Source organism: Tauraco erythrolophus, chromosome 5, assembly GCF_009769465.1.
Source record: "Tauraco erythrolophus isolate bTauEry1 chromosome 5, bTauEry1.pri, whole genome shotgun sequence".
Lineage (NCBI taxonomy): Eukaryota > Metazoa > Chordata > Aves > Musophagiformes > Musophagidae > Tauraco > Tauraco erythrolophus.
In genome coordinates this window covers 2,737,113-2,752,999 of record NC_141469.1, presented here as the reverse complement: position 1 = coordinate 2,752,999, position 15,887 = coordinate 2,737,113, and the positions used below count along the sequence as shown (strand labels likewise).

The following is a 15,887-nucleotide window of genomic DNA, read 5'->3' as shown; positions in this document are numbered from 1 at the left end:
CCCTTTACACGTTGGTACCTGACACTCATTTTCTGTTCCTGGGAGAGGCTGCCCTGAGCAGAGTGACAACAGAACGTCAGATTCCGTCGTTATTCCACAGATAGGGGAAAACCAGCACACGCCTCATCATGGGGTATCTGGGGAGGCAGCTGGAACCTGAGCTGCACAAAAAGGGCCCGCTCCCAGTTTCCTTTCCCAAGGAAAGAGGGGTAGCCGGCACGTTCCTTCCCTCACATACAAGCTAATCAGGATTTGGGTACTCGTCCCTCCATTTAAAATCCATTTATACTAAGGGATTTGTAAGTGTCCTAAAGGCACCTCTACCCATGCATTAATTTTATGCCTCCTGCCACCAATTAATTTTGTTGTTCTTTTAATTCAGTAGCACCTCCATCCCTCTGCCTCTTCAGGCATCTCCATCTGGTGGATAGCAGAAACGTGGAAAAAAAATATAAATGCAGCTTCCAAATGAAGTTATCCAGCGTCAGCTCTAGATGTCAAGATGCCAGCGTTGGCCTGTTACGCAGACTGACACCATTTCTGTTTAAGCTGTACGATTTACATGTCAGAAGTTTGTCACAGTTGAGATTTGACTTAGAATTTCAGTGCAGGGTCTTGTACAACTACAGGCTCTACACAGCAAGAAAAGAGATTCTGGCCTAGGAAGTTCATCTCACTCAGTTAAATTTGGAAGGAAGCAAGTTTGGGGCATGCAAACTTTGTACCTGCCTTAAATTGACTCTTTTGGCTCCATCAAACCATCACACCAGCGAGAGCATTGCTACTACAACCAGCAGGCACAGATACTTGGAGCTTGGAGCTGAAAGGATGCAATATCACGAAAGCTCAGACTTGAAACAAATCTCTTAGAAAAAGCTTGTAGCTTTTGCCAACAGGAATCTAATAAAATATAAAACAGAAGAGTTTACTGTACAGTGTGAAAAAAGCGTAGGAAAATGATTATATTTTACAGGAGGAAAACCACAACATGGAGAGGTTCTGAGTTCCCCAAGATCGCATGGGAATTGAGTAGCAGAGCTGGGAAATGAATCCAGCTGTTTTGTGCTTCAGCTTGTTTTAAACCCAGTGTAGTCCGTCCAGTTTGCAGGCTCGTCTCCGGATCTGTGTAGCCAGTAAGTGGGGAAGTAAAATCAACCGTGGTCTAACAGCAACTATGCACTAAGATATTTCATATTCAGTGAAATGGGATGGATTTGGATACGTTCAGGCAGACGGTTTGTGCCCCTTCGGAAAGCTTTAATTGAACCACTGATTGTCGTGGCTCAGCCAGCTCCCTGTTCTGGCTCAGAACATGAGTTGTCAAAATAAGCCATAGAGAGGTGAGTATACATCAGCTTTGCGTGCATTTCAGCACACAGTGTCTCCAAACTAGTCACGTTTCTTCAGATCCATCTCAAGCATCATAAAATGACCTTTTCCAAAATATCTTGTAAGGCACATGGCAACGCGAGTAAGAAAATGGACTCAAACTCTTCATTCGAGTGGCCTCACGCGCTGAACGACAACGGGACACACAAGTACCTCTACTTAGAAGGCAACGTCTCCTACGTGGACTTCTACCTTCACCAGCCTTCGGTGGCAGCCGTCTTCATCGTCTCTTACCTCCTGATCTTCCTGCTCTGCATGGTTGGCAACGGAGCCGTTTGCTTTATCGTCCTGAGGAGCAAACACATGCGCACAGTCACCAACCTTTTCATCTTAAACCTGGCTGTCAGCGATTTACTGGTGGGAATCTTCTGCATGCCCACCACCCTCCTGGACAACATCGTTGCAGGTAGGCTGGTAAGCAGCACGCGGCAGGAAGAGCTAGAGGGGGACTCGCCGGCGTCTCCGAGTGCTGGCCTCCCTCGGGGCCGGAGAGCCGGCGGCGTATTTCCGAGTGGGCTCTAGAGGCGTTTCGAGTCACGGGAAGTCAGGGGTGAGGAAGCCAAGCCTCTAACTCACCTTCTGATTGCAGTTTTCCTTGCTGACTTCTGCAGCCCTTGTCTTTAGGAAGGGAGACTTTACGTTGAGGAAGACTTGGCAGATGCAGAGAAAGATGTACAGTAGCGGCCATTCCCTTTCTTGTCTCGAGGTCTCCTTTTAGCGGGATGTTAAACCACCAATGTTTGCCTTGCTGTTTTTGTGGAACATCAGAAACTCAGCTGAGGCAATTGGCAAAGCATTTTTTTCCATAACCTCTGCCTCCCTATCCCCTGGTACAGCCTGACAGAGCTAAAGAAATGTATTAGTTCCAGGCTGGAAATTTCATCTTACGCGTATAAGCACAGTGGTGCGGCGAGACGGCGGCAATTTCAACTGCCTGTTTCCTTCCAGGATGGCCCTTTGGGAGCCTGGTTTGCAAGATGAGTGGGATGGTCCAAGGCATCTCTGTCTCTGCCTCTGTCTTCACTCTGGTTGCTATTGCTGTAGACAGGTAAGATGCTGCAGAGACCCCAAACCGTCGCTTCCCTCTCCCTCTGGCCACCTGCCCACGCCGTGGCCGATTCACTGATCCCCACCGCGCTGCAACGCATGAGATGTATTTTGCTACGGAGTCTGTTAAGCAAAACAAAATGTGGCCGAGTCTGAAGAGCAGCCACAGCAGTTTGCTTCTCCACAGGTATCTCCCAAAGGCAGTACAAGCTGGGCTGCACCTGCTGCCTACAATTGGTTTGTTCCTCAGCTATTAATCTAGAGAGCAGAGGCACCAGTACCTCCTTTGGTTGAATGACGTAGCAGAAGCAGCAGGCTGATACAGAGACAGATCAAAATGAGGACATTTTAACAGCAAGCTTAATTATTTTTTTTTTGAGATCGTTTTTACCAATAGAGCTCTTAAACAGAACAACTAAACGCAACTCCAAGGGTTTATGCAGGATGAGGAGATGATTCCATCTCTACTTTTGAAAAAACAAGCCTGTGTACGCTCTGCTTGCCTGTTAGATGAAGCATTCCTGAACCAGCTTCTCCACACGTGTCCCCTGGTGTCTTTGCCGCAGGTTCCGACGCGTTGTTTGTCCGTTCAAGCAGAAGCTGACCGTTTCCACCGCAGTCGCCGTTGTGGCGGTCATCTGGATTCTGGCCGTCGCCATCACGTGTCCTTCCGCAGTCATGCTGCAGGTGCAAGAAGAGAAGCGTTTCAGGGTGATCCTTGGCTACGGCAACGAAACCCGCCCCGTACACTGGTGCCGGGAGGACTGGCCTAACCCGGGAATGAGAAAGATCTACACGACGGTTCTGTTTGCCAACATCTACCTGGCTCCCCTCTCGCTCATTGTGATCATGTATTCCAGGATAAGCATTGCCCTCTTCAACACAGCAACGCCCGTGGTGGGAAAACACGGCCGGGAGCAGCGGCACAGCGCGTCTAAGAAGAAACAAAAAGTCATCAAAATGCTCATTATTGTGACTTTGCTTTTCACCCTGTCCTGGCTCCCCCTGTGGACTCTGATGATGCTCTCGGACTACGCCAACCTTTCGGATACGCAGCTGCAGATCATCAACATTTACATCTATCCCTTTGCTCACTGGCTGGCCTTTTTCAACAGCAGCATCAACCCCGTCATCTACGGTTTCTTTAACGAAAACTTTCGCCGAGGCTTTCAGGCGGCCTTCAAACTTCAGCTCTGCTCCAGGGAGGTCGTTCACAGGGAGGTCTGTTCTCAGCGAGGCCAAAGCAATGCCATGCTGCCAGCTGCCAACGACCAGACGCCCCTGCATCAAGCTCATCAAAGTGTTAAGGAGGAAAGGAAGACAGTTAAGAAAGGAAACTGGGTGAATAACCAGCAGGATTTGAGAATGGAGTATCTGGAAGAGCCCTGCAACGATGGGATTAAGTGAAACGTACTACGAACTGCCTAAATGATTTATGCCTAGTGGAGTTGGTTTATTGTGTTGTGAAAGTCACGCTTGGTGAGCCCTTTCTGACAAAACATCAAGATGTTTCTGTTTCAAAGGAGACAGCCAGCTTGCACGATATCTAAACGTTTGATATAAGCAGGAAACCAAATCCAGCCCTTGGTGTTACCAGCTTAAACCAGTGGCAGCTCCCCTGCAGACAGTGATGACTCACTGCTCCTGAACTGGGCTGGGGCAAAGACGTGATGAAAACGGGATTACGTTCCGTTTATTGGGACCTAAGAGAAAGAGACAGCTGTGACTGTCGACTCGGGTACGATTACCCCACATACTCACTGATGAAGAAGAGAACGTTCATTCATTTTTTTCCGTCAATCTCTCCGAGCAGCTGAAACAGGGTTGCTTGGACAATATTTATGGTCATGTTTCAGTGTGTAAGGCTGCTTGTTGTTAACACTCACAGTTTCCTTCTTATATCAGGCAGTGAAAACATCACTGCTGTCTGTAGCATCCAGCTAGGCTGTGCAGCTGGAAAAAGCAGGGAACCACGAGACTTGCCGGCGCTCTGAGCGTGTGCCCCTTCCTGGGGGTTCAGTTCTTGGAGCTCGGGGCAGATCCGAGCCAGTGTGGCTCAGGGTGTCCCCCTTGTTGCACTAAGAAATAATTTCATCTGTAGACCAAAACACCTGCTAAGGAGATTTATAAAAAAGCCCTCTGCTAAAAGCAAGACTAATCCAATCAACTCACTTCTTGATTTAACATAAATTTCTCTTTGTTCAGCAACGGATCCTTGGTACCGCTCTCTTAGATTTTCCTGTGAAGCATAAAGCTGCTTCTCAAATTGCCAATCTGTCATTCTGTAACTCTCATTAACTGAAATATGGCAGATACAGTCTGAATATTTGAACTGCACTCACCAGTTCCCAGGTCTTCTTGTGGTGGTGCTCACATTGCTTCTGCCTGGACGTTTTGAACACCAGCAGGTTCCTACCCAAATGACAAAAAGCAAACATCTTCAGTCACGTTCCATTTGTTCCCCGTTCTGTTTGTCCCTCGTTAATTCTGTGATATGAATTATTGTTGCATCTCGAGAAATATATAGGATTGAAACTTTGAGAATTAAAGGATAAAAATGGCTTTTATGGTTCTTTTTTTGGGGGAAATAAACTCTGGTTTTTGGTGGGTTATAACTAACCTAAGACAACTGCAATTTACATACTAGCAGGAGATAAAACACCTTGAGGACCCTTTCAGTCTGACAGAGCTCAGCACGTACAGAGAGCAACCTTGGAAGCATCTCACAGAGGCTTCTGAAATCAGGGAGGAAGGCAGGTGAGGGCAAGGACCAGCCTCCACATGTCTGCTACGGGATTAGAGCAACACCAAGTCTTATCCTATGAGGGTCTACAGGGGCCAAATACCAGTTAGGTCATTCCTCAAGGCAGTCCTTTTTCAGAAAAACTGGAGTACCTTTCAGATCATGACATATTTGCACAATTAAGGAAAATAAGGAAAACTGTCAACTTTCCAAGCTTTGTCATCCCAGACTGTGTTCTTTCCTGAATACTAGAAAATCAGGAAAACATTTGGGGAGTAATGGGAAGAAAAGCTGCTGGAACAGCTCTGATTTTGCAGATGGTTTTTATCTAGGCTGAGATTTTCAAAGGATCTAATCAAATACAGATGCCTGATCCTGCTGTGCTCTGTTGGAAATCCCATCACAAAGGTTCTCGGAGCTCCAGGCATTCTGCACTTCCTGCACCTCTTCCATCCAGTCCTTTGTCCTTCACTCGTACTTTGAGCAAACAAGACCGGTTTTGCCTACCCAAGTTTGCCTTGCCTGGATTCCAAAATCTTATTGCTGTGTCCATAGTGGGACCGATACTATTTCATGTCTTCATCAGTGACATGGACAGCGGAACGGAGGACTCGGGGACAGTGGTGGATGTCAGATTGGATGTGAGCTGGCAACGTGTGCTGGTAGGCCAGAAAGCCAATCACATCCTGGGCTGCATAAAGAGAGGCATGGCTGCTACACGTCTTGCACAGCATGCCATGGATTGATTTTAGAGTCATATTTTACTAAAAACATGTTTTCCTGGTTAAAACTAAGGACTAGATGAACTCCAGAGGTCCTGTCCAACCTGCGTTATTTTGTGCTTCCCAATTATTCAGCGGGGTTGCGAGGTCATTTGGAAGCGTAAGTGTATGCTCATCTGCATCTCAGCTCAGCAAAACACTCCCCAAAAACACACTCAAAATGAGTGGAAGACAAAAATGCCCCGAAGTGTTTGGCTCAAGCTGGTGGTTATCAAGACAGCCTTAATGTTTCACTGCAGAACAAGGATGCTGAAGTAAAAGCCATCGAATGGTTTCCCTTCACTAGATACTGGCTCACGTTATGCTTGTCAGATAATTACAAAATTAACAAGTTCTGCTTTTAAAAAACTGATTTTCAGAACGTTCTCTGAATGCAGCCCCGAAACAACAAACCCCACCATGATTTATCTGTAACTATAACACAAAATGGAAAAAATTCTAAATAATGATTTTCCAAAGCAATGTTTCCTTCTGGAAACACTGCCTGATGAAGTAATTAGCCTTTACGGAAGGAACCGAAGGGGCACTGATAAAAGGAAAAGCCAAATCTATAGGCTGAGAGGATATCATGAAGAATTCCAGTTTTCTCAAGAGTGCACTTTCCAGCTGGACACACAGCTACTGACACTTTCCCATGTGTCCTACACAAAAGGCACCTTCGTAACCAAACAGCAGTGAACACAGCCTGTCCCCTGGATTCCTGACAACCCTTGCCACAACCAGGTAATTATTTCACATCCTGCTTTTTCTTTCCTTGTGATACCAGCAGCACTAAGGAAAACTCAGCGTGTTTCCTTACGCGATTCGCAACCACGCAACCATTTAGACATCACTGCACTTTCCATAGGTGGCCAAGAGTTTAATGCTAAAAACCCAAGGTTGACCAAACTGAGTTGTTTTCAAGAGATGCCCTTATTTCCTCTCATTTCACGAGCACAGGACATCTCCAGCCAGGAGCAGTTTGGGATTGCTCTAACATCTCACCAGCCTTAACCCTCTCCAAGTGCCTGCTTCACCTCTGTTCAAGTCACAACGTTCTCCAACAACTGCTGTCTTTCACAAAAGCAGGAGCAGGCCCAGGTCTCTACCATTCGTGCCCAGGACACCCACAAATAGGCTTTTAAGACATATTTAACTGACTTTTTCAGCACCACTAATGCTTGACTCAAAAACTAGAGTATCTGGTACTTCATTAGACACTTGTTCTTAATACAGCATCTGTACAGGGAACTCAGCAGCACTTGCTTGTCCTCGGGACCCACGGCTCAGAGGACCACAGACCTCAAAGCACGACAGCTCCAGTTATCACTTATCAGCAAAACCCCAAATAACACATATATGCCTTCCTCTCTCCAACGGAATTAGAATCAAACAGCCTTTGCCACAGGAAAGGTACGAAGTTTCCAGAGTCTCGTGTTTTATAACCCGCCCAGTCACATTATTCCTCAACGCTTCTAATTCCCACACATCCTTGTGAGCCTGAACACCGTTCATTCAGCTTCTGTACCGCTCTGCTTTTAGCCAAACACCTCAAAATTATTGTTAAACAACTTGGAAACTCAAGTCAACAAATCCCTAACTGAAATCTGTGAACGTATTTCTTGATCTACATATCTCTGTATCTATTGCTTTATCTGCATTTCTTAATCTACACTCATCTACATCCTGAGAACATTTTAAAAACAGGCTCTGAACATAAAGAGGCTCAATTGTGCAAACGAGTAGCATTTTTAAATTAATGTGAATACATTTCCTTTTTTTGTGTTTTACTGGACATTTATTTGCTACCTTCAGACATAGGACAGCAGAGCAAGCCAGCTGTACAGCACCGTTGCCACCCAAGTTGGCAGTGCCATCTGTAGAAGCTGAAGTTAAGTTTCTTTCTGCTCCTCCCTCCCTCTGCAGGCGCCACCTTTTAGGGAGAAAAATAAACTGCAAATTCATGGAACTGCATCAACGGCCCTTTGGAAAAACACAAGGATAAATAAGTACCGGGGAGCTGGTAGACACTGGAAGAGATAATAGTCTCCACAGAAAACTTTCCCTAAGACAAAGAATAATGTGAAACCAAAAACTGGTTGTGGCAAGAGCTGCTTATTGACATCTGAAGAAACTGTCCAGAACAGGACAAAGATCACATTAAAATAGAGATGGAACTGGAAACTGAGGCACATTATAAATATATATAAATAGGGAAGGGAAGTACAAAGATGGCAGAGATATGGTTAAGATCCTTAATGTACTACGTTGTCTCAGTTTCTGTTTTCAAGAAAAAGATCAAGTACCTCCTCAGGCAGGACACAATGGGCACGAGGAGATAAGGAACATCACGCAGCCATTACCACCTGCAGTTTGCTGTCTCCCACAGCCAGATACCCACACCCCGATTGCCTGGCAGCCTCTTCAGAACCCACTGACTTATGGAACAGAACGGGAAGAAATCTCCGTGCACCCACTGAAGAGACTGTCCTGGAACGGCCAAGTGCTGGGTCCTGCAAACATGATTTCTTCCCGACTTCACCAACGTGACTCACGCTGGAGAAGCCACGTCCATGACAACGCACTCACACGGGTTTTCCAAGCGACACAAACGTTCAGGTGCTCTGCTCCTGGGGCATCGGTTTGAGACTCTCGGCAGGCTCCCGAAGCGTGGAGGCAGCCGAGCCACGGGTCAGTTTTGAACATCTTGGCATGAATTCACACCCGCTGCCCTTCCTGGGAGCAGAAGTCCAGCGTCACCGTCACTGAAGCCAGGAGAGTTGTGCTGTGTCCCTTCTGCAGTGGCAGGATTTGCAGACTGGAAATGTATAACCCAGTGCAGTGTCCCTCCTCCTCCTCCTGCCCTCTTCACTGATGCCAAACTGACTCTGTGTCATTATTTCCCACAGTATCCGCAGTTTGTGGTGGTAAGCAAGGCAGCACAGAACCTCTTCCCAAAATCCCAGGCAGACACATCTTCGGAAGGTTCCTCTGATGCAGGTTTCTTGATTTCAGCATTCCTTTAGCAGAGAACCCATGGAATGAGCTCCCAGTTCATCAGTGCCTCGAACCACAGCGCGGTAATAAGCGATCGACTGCAAGTCTGCGGCAGAACCCTGCTGGCCGCCCCCCAGCTCCCCTCTCGCCCCCCAGTTCCGCTCTCGCCCCCCAGCTCCCCTCTTACTTTTTTTACTGTGGCTTTGCTACTGTCCCTACATACAGCCGCCAGTTTGAGATCTTAAACTATCTCTGAACTGCTCCTCAGCCAAGGAACCGCACTGAGAAGGTTCTGAGCATCCCCCACACGCTGCCCTAGGGTCACGGCACGGCTGGGAGGTGCTCAGTCCCACTGACCTGTGGGTGCTGATGCCTCAGACGAGCAGTCGTACGGTATTTGCTCAAAGTGAGGAGATCCAAGCCGACAGCTTCCATAGAATAAAAATGCTGTGCAGCATCTTCCTTGTTTTGAATGCTAATTATAGAAATTACTCTGTCTCAACAGGAAGAAAACATCCCAAATGACTGGGAAAAGATACCCACCTGTCAACACGTAACCTCCCTGACGAGCAGGGCATGGAACTGACAGCTGGATCAGCATTTCTCTAACCTCCTGTTTTCTCACCACAGTATCTTTTAGACCTGGCATGGGGCAAGCTTCAGTTTCCAGGGATGAATCAATGTGTTGCTTATATCAGCGTGCACTGAACAGAACTAAACACTATATCCATTCTGGCATTGCACACTGAGTAGCCTTCTGCTCTGGATTTGCAGCAGCAGCTGACAACCGCAAAGAACTGCCTGAAAAGTCTAAAAACCATTTGCCCTACGAGGGGCAAGGAGCTTTCTTAGAGTCTTCTATCTCAAAGATGACCAGACATGTTTTCTACAAAAAGAAAGAATAAAATAAGGAAGAAAGCGGATGAAACATTTCCTACAGCTATGCTCTCTCCAGACAGGGGGGGAGCAGCACTCTTGCTGGCAGAAAAGTGGAAGAACCATCTGGAGAGAGTCTCATACCATTTATAGGTGTTTTAAGGACAGCAGATCATCAGCAAGCTCTAGAAACCACTCTGTGCCCTACTGCTTCTGGACAGAGGGAGAATATTGAAACTCAAGATAACAAAGCATGAAACCTACCCTCTTTCAGTGAAAAAATCCTATCAGGACTCTGGCCTGGGCTCCGAGGTACACTTGGATTCTCCTTATTGAAGCTCTTGAAGCACAGAAAGTGCTTCCCAGTGCAAACATGATGTCTGCAAAGTACGACACGACCGGCGCTCGCGGGGGATGTTGAGGGCATTCAAACTCCAAGATGTGTGCGGACAAACCTGCAGCTCCAGGGGTAACAGGACCAGGATTGCTGACCACCAAAAATTACTCAAGTCCCAGTGTCATATCGCCTCCGAGTTCCTCAACACGTCACCTCTCGGGGAGCCCCATTTAAATGTCCTGCTTTACACTTGTCCCAGTGCTACAAGTAGTTCCAAAGCAAGTGAACTTTTAAGAGCTCAGAAACCAAAAGGCAAACAAAAAGAACTCAATGCTGCTTTGGTTTTCAGAGAGAAACCAACTGAGGATTTCACATTTCTCCTTCCCTCTGCTCACTCTGAGCTGACAACACCAACGTGCTGTTCTGGGCCTTCTTTCTCCGGTCCTCTCTTCATTCCTCACCTGTAGCCTCTCCACTGCGAGTTTCGGGGTGCTGGAACTGCTTCTCAGTGGGCACCTGTATGTTGCCTGGTCAAAGAAGTCCTCTTCCACGCATGGCATTTGCAGGGGTACTGTAATATGAACAACTGACTCATCACTGCACTGTTAAGAATTAAGGGACTACCTCGCCACCTTCCAAAAACTGAGTATTTCATTGCCTGTCTCATTTGAAAAATAAACAGAATCTGTCATAGGCATTGATACCAAAATGATTCAAAAACCACTTAGCCAACACCCTGCAAATCTGGAAACCCTAACAAGAAAAATCACAGTCCTTCATTTAGACACTTAGTGCTCTTCCGTTCTGCTGAGAGCAACAAGCAAACAGCTCCTGTTTCTGCCATAAGATACAGACAACCTTATAAAAAATTAAGCTGATATAAAAAAGCATGCTAACTGGCAGAATTACACTCACAAGGAAAATAAACATTGTTTCTAGACAGTGAAAACAACAGCCTATTAAAATGAAATCATCCCAAGGCAGCAGAATATCAAGGGAGTAAAGCGAATTCGGCAGCAATAAATGTTTCAAACCCCCGAGAAATTATGCTGCTTCTTTCTCTGAGCGCCTCTGTCAAGATTCAGCTCCACGCTGCACCAACATCTCCTCTGAAGGACAGGTTACCATCCACCATCCCACCTCCAGAAACAGCCGGCAGAGAGGACATCTGCGTCGTTCCGCAGTTCCTCTAACGCCGGAGCGATCTCCAACAGTCAAATTTCCACACTGAGCCTTGATCTGGGGCAGAAGGGGGAAAACAAGCAGCTGCTCTGTACCTGGCTAAGAACCTCTCCCAGCAAGGCCCTGGAGGAAGGTTGATCATAAGCTGGGGGGTGTTTCGGCTGGACAAGTGCTGTCCTGAAGTCCAGACACATCCTGGAGATGCTCATGGCTTCATCACACCTGTTTCCAACTGCAAACAAGGAAGCAGTAGATAGATGAGACTCCCTCACAAACATTGGACTAGACACTCAACAGCACAATCTCCTTTTCAGGAAATTCAGACTGGCTTAAAATAACTATTCCCATAACAAAAGTCCAAATCAAATGTTGTTTTGCATTGAATGACTTGAAAGAACTTCAAAATTTAAAAAAAAATCACTTTTTGCTTTTTTTTTTTAAAGATAATGAAATTGCCTCTCTGGAAGCAGGATGAGTTCTCGCTGCAATGGGCTGTCAATCTGTTCTTAAATCTGCTCTAGGATGGGAAGAGTCACTTTGGGTCTCAGATGGGCTGCAGTTAAAAAAAACATCAAATTGCTTAAATTCACTGTATGTGTCTGGTTAAGGCTGAGGTATTTAATTTAAAAAATGCTGATCTGAACAATGCTTTCAAGGGGAAGACTAACTGATTTTTGAAGTGGTCTGCTTGGCCTGTTTCTGAAAGGTAAATATTTTGACCTTATTTCATTTCATTAAGTATGGAAAATAACTCTTTTATTCAGATACAATTCCAAAGCAGATTCCAAAAATTGAGAGGTTGTTATCAAGTGGAAAATAAAGCCTCCAGCCGGCCTGGTCCATGGGTGTGTTACTCATTTGCTAACTATAAAAGTGGGTGCAAACAACAATTGTGGGTTTTTTTCCCCCCTCCTTGTCACTCTGTACAAATTTAAAACACCAGTTAGCAAAAGCCAGCTGTTTATACCTTCCAAATAATGCAAACCATCATCAGGAAACTGTGAAAAGATTGGAAGCACAACTATGGTATTTGGTGATTGATCTGCAAACCAGAAAACCTCTCCAATGGATTCATTTTGCTTCATCTAATAACACTCGACTGGTCTTCCCGTAGGCTGTGTGGATATTGCAAAATTTAGGCTCGAACGGGCAGCCTGATCTGTCAGCGCTGTCTTCTCAGAACAGAATTACCGTCTCCTTTTCCAACTGCTGCAGAGTCTGGCCTTCTCCAAGAAGAGTTAAGAAATTGAATTTCTTTCATTGCAGTTATAAAATACAGACCGGGTTCTTCCACAGAAATCACACACAGGGATCTCTCTGCCTATATTGCACCGCACCGTTCACATCCTCAGAGGCAATGATCCCACAAAATGGAGTGGCACAGATGGAAGTTTGTCAGGGAAGAAAACCAAAGGTGCTGGAACTGCGTGTATATTTTCATGTGCTTCACCACATAATCCAATTTACCGTTGGACTGCTGACCTCCTGCCTGGTTTAAAACACTGGGAGACCAACTAATTCCTACTTCAAACCTACAGAAATCAGTGAAGTCCTGCCAGAGACCAAGTAGGTTCCACACGGGCTTCTGCAGAGCAGAACACCTCGTTGCTAAGGTTATCCTGGAGCCTGAAATCAAACACACCTCGTTTCTGACAAAGCTGCAGTTTATCTGGAGAAAGAGAATAATTGCACAGCAGGACAGTTGTCTTGTGGATGCAGTGAGCTTATTATTTTTATACAGGAAACCTCTTTAGGAATGCACAATTGAAATCAATCATGTGTTTCTATCTGTAGTCATGAAGTAGATAGATTTATCAATATGGCCCATTCTGCCTTTCCCTTTGTCCCACAGGACAAAGAACGGAGATGGCACAAGGAGCTTTTGTTTGGAAGCCTCACACAATTTGCGAAAGCTGTCTACAAAAAAGTCTGTGGCTCTGAGCTTTTGCACCCAAAGGCTTAATTCTTCCTCCTCAACTGAAAAACCTGTCTAATTTCAGGGTGGGGAGGGACCTAAATATTCACAGTCACCAAATGTCTGAAGAACAAGCACTTCCTACCATTCGTGCCAGGCCAGATGTTTCCGTGGTTCTGGCCCTCAAATGCCTTGGGTCAGAGCAGAGAGAAGGTTCTGCTCCGGAGAAATCCCAGCACGAGCTCCAACGGCGGCCGCTGCCCAGATGCCATCCCAACGGCGGACACGGCTCCGGCCGACCGATGCCCTACGGCACCTGGTACCAGCAGTCCCTTCCCGAAGGCCACAGGACCACTGCAGGAAGAACCAGCACGTGCACTGTTCCCCACAGCTGAGAGTACGGTTCCACGAGGACTGCAACAAAAATTATATCATGACGCTCTTTTTATTTGTCATGTTTATTACCCACTCACACTAACAATGTAACTGCTTTACAGGAGGAAGGGAAATTGCTTTCCCTAATTTTCTTTTTTTTTTATATATATACTTCAGCAGCTGCAACAGAATTTAGCAACAGAAAACCACCCCAGCATTTCCAGCCTTACTTTGCAAGAAGTTACCAGCCCTCTCTAACTTTGGTGAAACGCAGACTTAAGCAACTCTTGAACCCGAGCTGGTCACGTACCAAAGAACCACCAGGGTATTTTTGGCTCTTTCCAAACACACAGATAATCAGGCATTGAAGTCCAAGTGTCTTGAACACAATAATTACTGATAAACCACAAAACGCAAAACATGCAGCTGCTCTGCAGGCTTGGCAGCAGATGCTCAGCCTCTAGGAAACAGCTGAGCCTTCCCAGCGCCTCACCTGGGGCTTTGGAACAGGACTTTATTTATCTGCCTCACAGATAACTTCTTCCTTCTAGAACATAACAAATCCAAAAGGATTTCTCTGATGGAAGCTGCAGCACTCACTCATTTCCTCTGCACCTATAGTTGCTACTGCTACAAGGCCAAGTCAGGCAGACAGGACTATATGACACAGCACGTATTTTTTTAAGTGAACAACACAGAAAAAAGATACTGCCCTTGCAGGCTTAAGACATGGAGACAATCGTGCTTCTTCCCTTTTCCCTGCTCTCACACACCAGTAGGTTGGATAAACTGTATGTTGGTTCCAACGGCAGCTGACGCGTCACCCTGTGTGGCCAGGCAAACCATCGGGGAAAAAGGAGAAAGACGGGGACACAGAGAGATGCCAACAGACAGAGCACAGGATTGTTGTTCTCAGGTGAGAGAAGATGCCATCAAGCTCCAAAACCAGCTCTCGGCTCAGTGCACTCTTCGCCAATCCGAGCCGTGGGCAACGGGCTGCGCAGGCAGGAGTTGGTGCTGCATCCACGGCAGCGCCGGGAAGTGCGACAGCATCAGCAGCGTGCTGCCGGGACAGCAGAGAGCACCAAAAACATCACTTCTGGAGGTGCTTCCATGCTTCACTACACCACATCAACTCCTCATGGAAACCAGGCCTGTGTCATCTCGGATGCACGAAGTCTTGTGTCTCTGCCGGAGCCACCGCGCTGACGCCTGTGCCACCACAGCCCTGAGGCTCACCCGTCCCATCCCGCCATCGCTGGAGCTACACAACGGCATGGGAAGTTCAGCCCTCCTCTCCCCATCACCCTCAGTTTTTCCTCTGTGCCTTTTCCCACTGTTTGGCACGCCCCGCAGCAGGGTGCAGTCCCATGGCACATCTCCTCTTCACACTGACTTGAGCAGCCAACACAGCTCGCTGCACGTGGCAAAAGGTGTCAGTGACCATGTCCTCGCAGAGAGAAAAACCCATCACCTCAGGAGACCCACGAGCCCACCGAGCCCTCTGAAGGGACACGAATCAAGGAGACAACTGCTATCAGGACCCTGGGGCGGTTAACAAACTTGTCATGAGGATGGTTTCATAGGAGGCTCCGAGGTGACCTTATAGCGGTCTTCCAGTACCTCAAGGGGGCCTACAAGAAAGATGGGGAGAGGCTGTTCAGGAGGGCCTGTTGTGAGAGGACAAGGGGTAATGGTTTTAAAATAGAGGGAGGTAGATTCAGGTTTGATATTAGGAAAAAATTTTTTAGCATCAGAGTTGTACAACAGTGGAACAGGTTGCCCAGAGAGGTGGAGGATGCTCCATCCCTGGAGACGTTCAAGGCCAGGTTGGACGAGGCCCTGAGCAACCTGATCTAGTTGGAGATATCCCTGTTCCTTGCAGGGGGGTTGGACTAGAGAAGCTTTGAAGGTCCCTTCCAGCCCTAACTATTCTATGATTCTATGATTCTATGATGATGGGCAAATAAGGACATAAATACAGACAGGAAAAGCAGAAGAAAATCCATTAACGAGCACGTTAACGGTTCAAAGTAGAAATCCAAACACATCCTGGTGTTCAGAACTGCACGCTACAATGCCAGTGTGAATTCCACAGCTCCTGAGAAGTTAATGCTCCTTCCAAAATACGGAACACACGGTATATCATTTTCCACAAAGGTCCTTTCGCAGCTAAGGGTCACGTTCCTCACCCCAAGAGCTCTGCTCGGCTCTTGACGGGAGTCAACGAGAATTAACAGCGAGAGGGGAACCAGCCGCTGCCAG

General features: G+C 46.8%; 1 protein-coding gene across 1 annotated transcript; it reads left to right on the top strand.

Annotated features, from left to right (window-relative positions):
* Nucleotides 1-1,479: 1,479 nt before the first annotated feature.
* On the top strand, nt 1,480-3,843 carry LOC147528668 (neuropeptide FF receptor 2-like). Its single transcript, XM_086612110.1, has 3 exons — nt 1,480-1,795; nt 2,338-2,437; nt 3,003-3,843. Exons 1-3 carry the CDS (start codon nt 1,480-1,482, stop codon nt 3,841-3,843), a joined length of 1,257 nt encoding a protein of 418 aa, XP_086468236.1.
* Nucleotides 3,844-15,887: the final 12,044 nt, after the last annotated feature.

Excerpts from the sequence above, each read along its gene's own strand:
- LOC147528668 (XM_086612110.1), top strand. The coding sequence starts at position 1,480 with ATGGACTCAAACTCTTCATTCGAGTGGCCTCACGCGCTGAACGACAAC. Across the intron at positions 1,796-2,337 it reads CCTGGACAACATCGTTGCAG|GATGGCCCTTTGGGAGCCTG; the intron begins GTAGGCTGGTAA and ends GTTTCCTTCCAG. Across the intron at positions 2,438-3,002 it reads GTTGCTATTGCTGTAGACAG|GTTCCGACGCGTTGTTTGTC; the intron begins GTAAGATGCTGC and ends TCTTTGCCGCAG.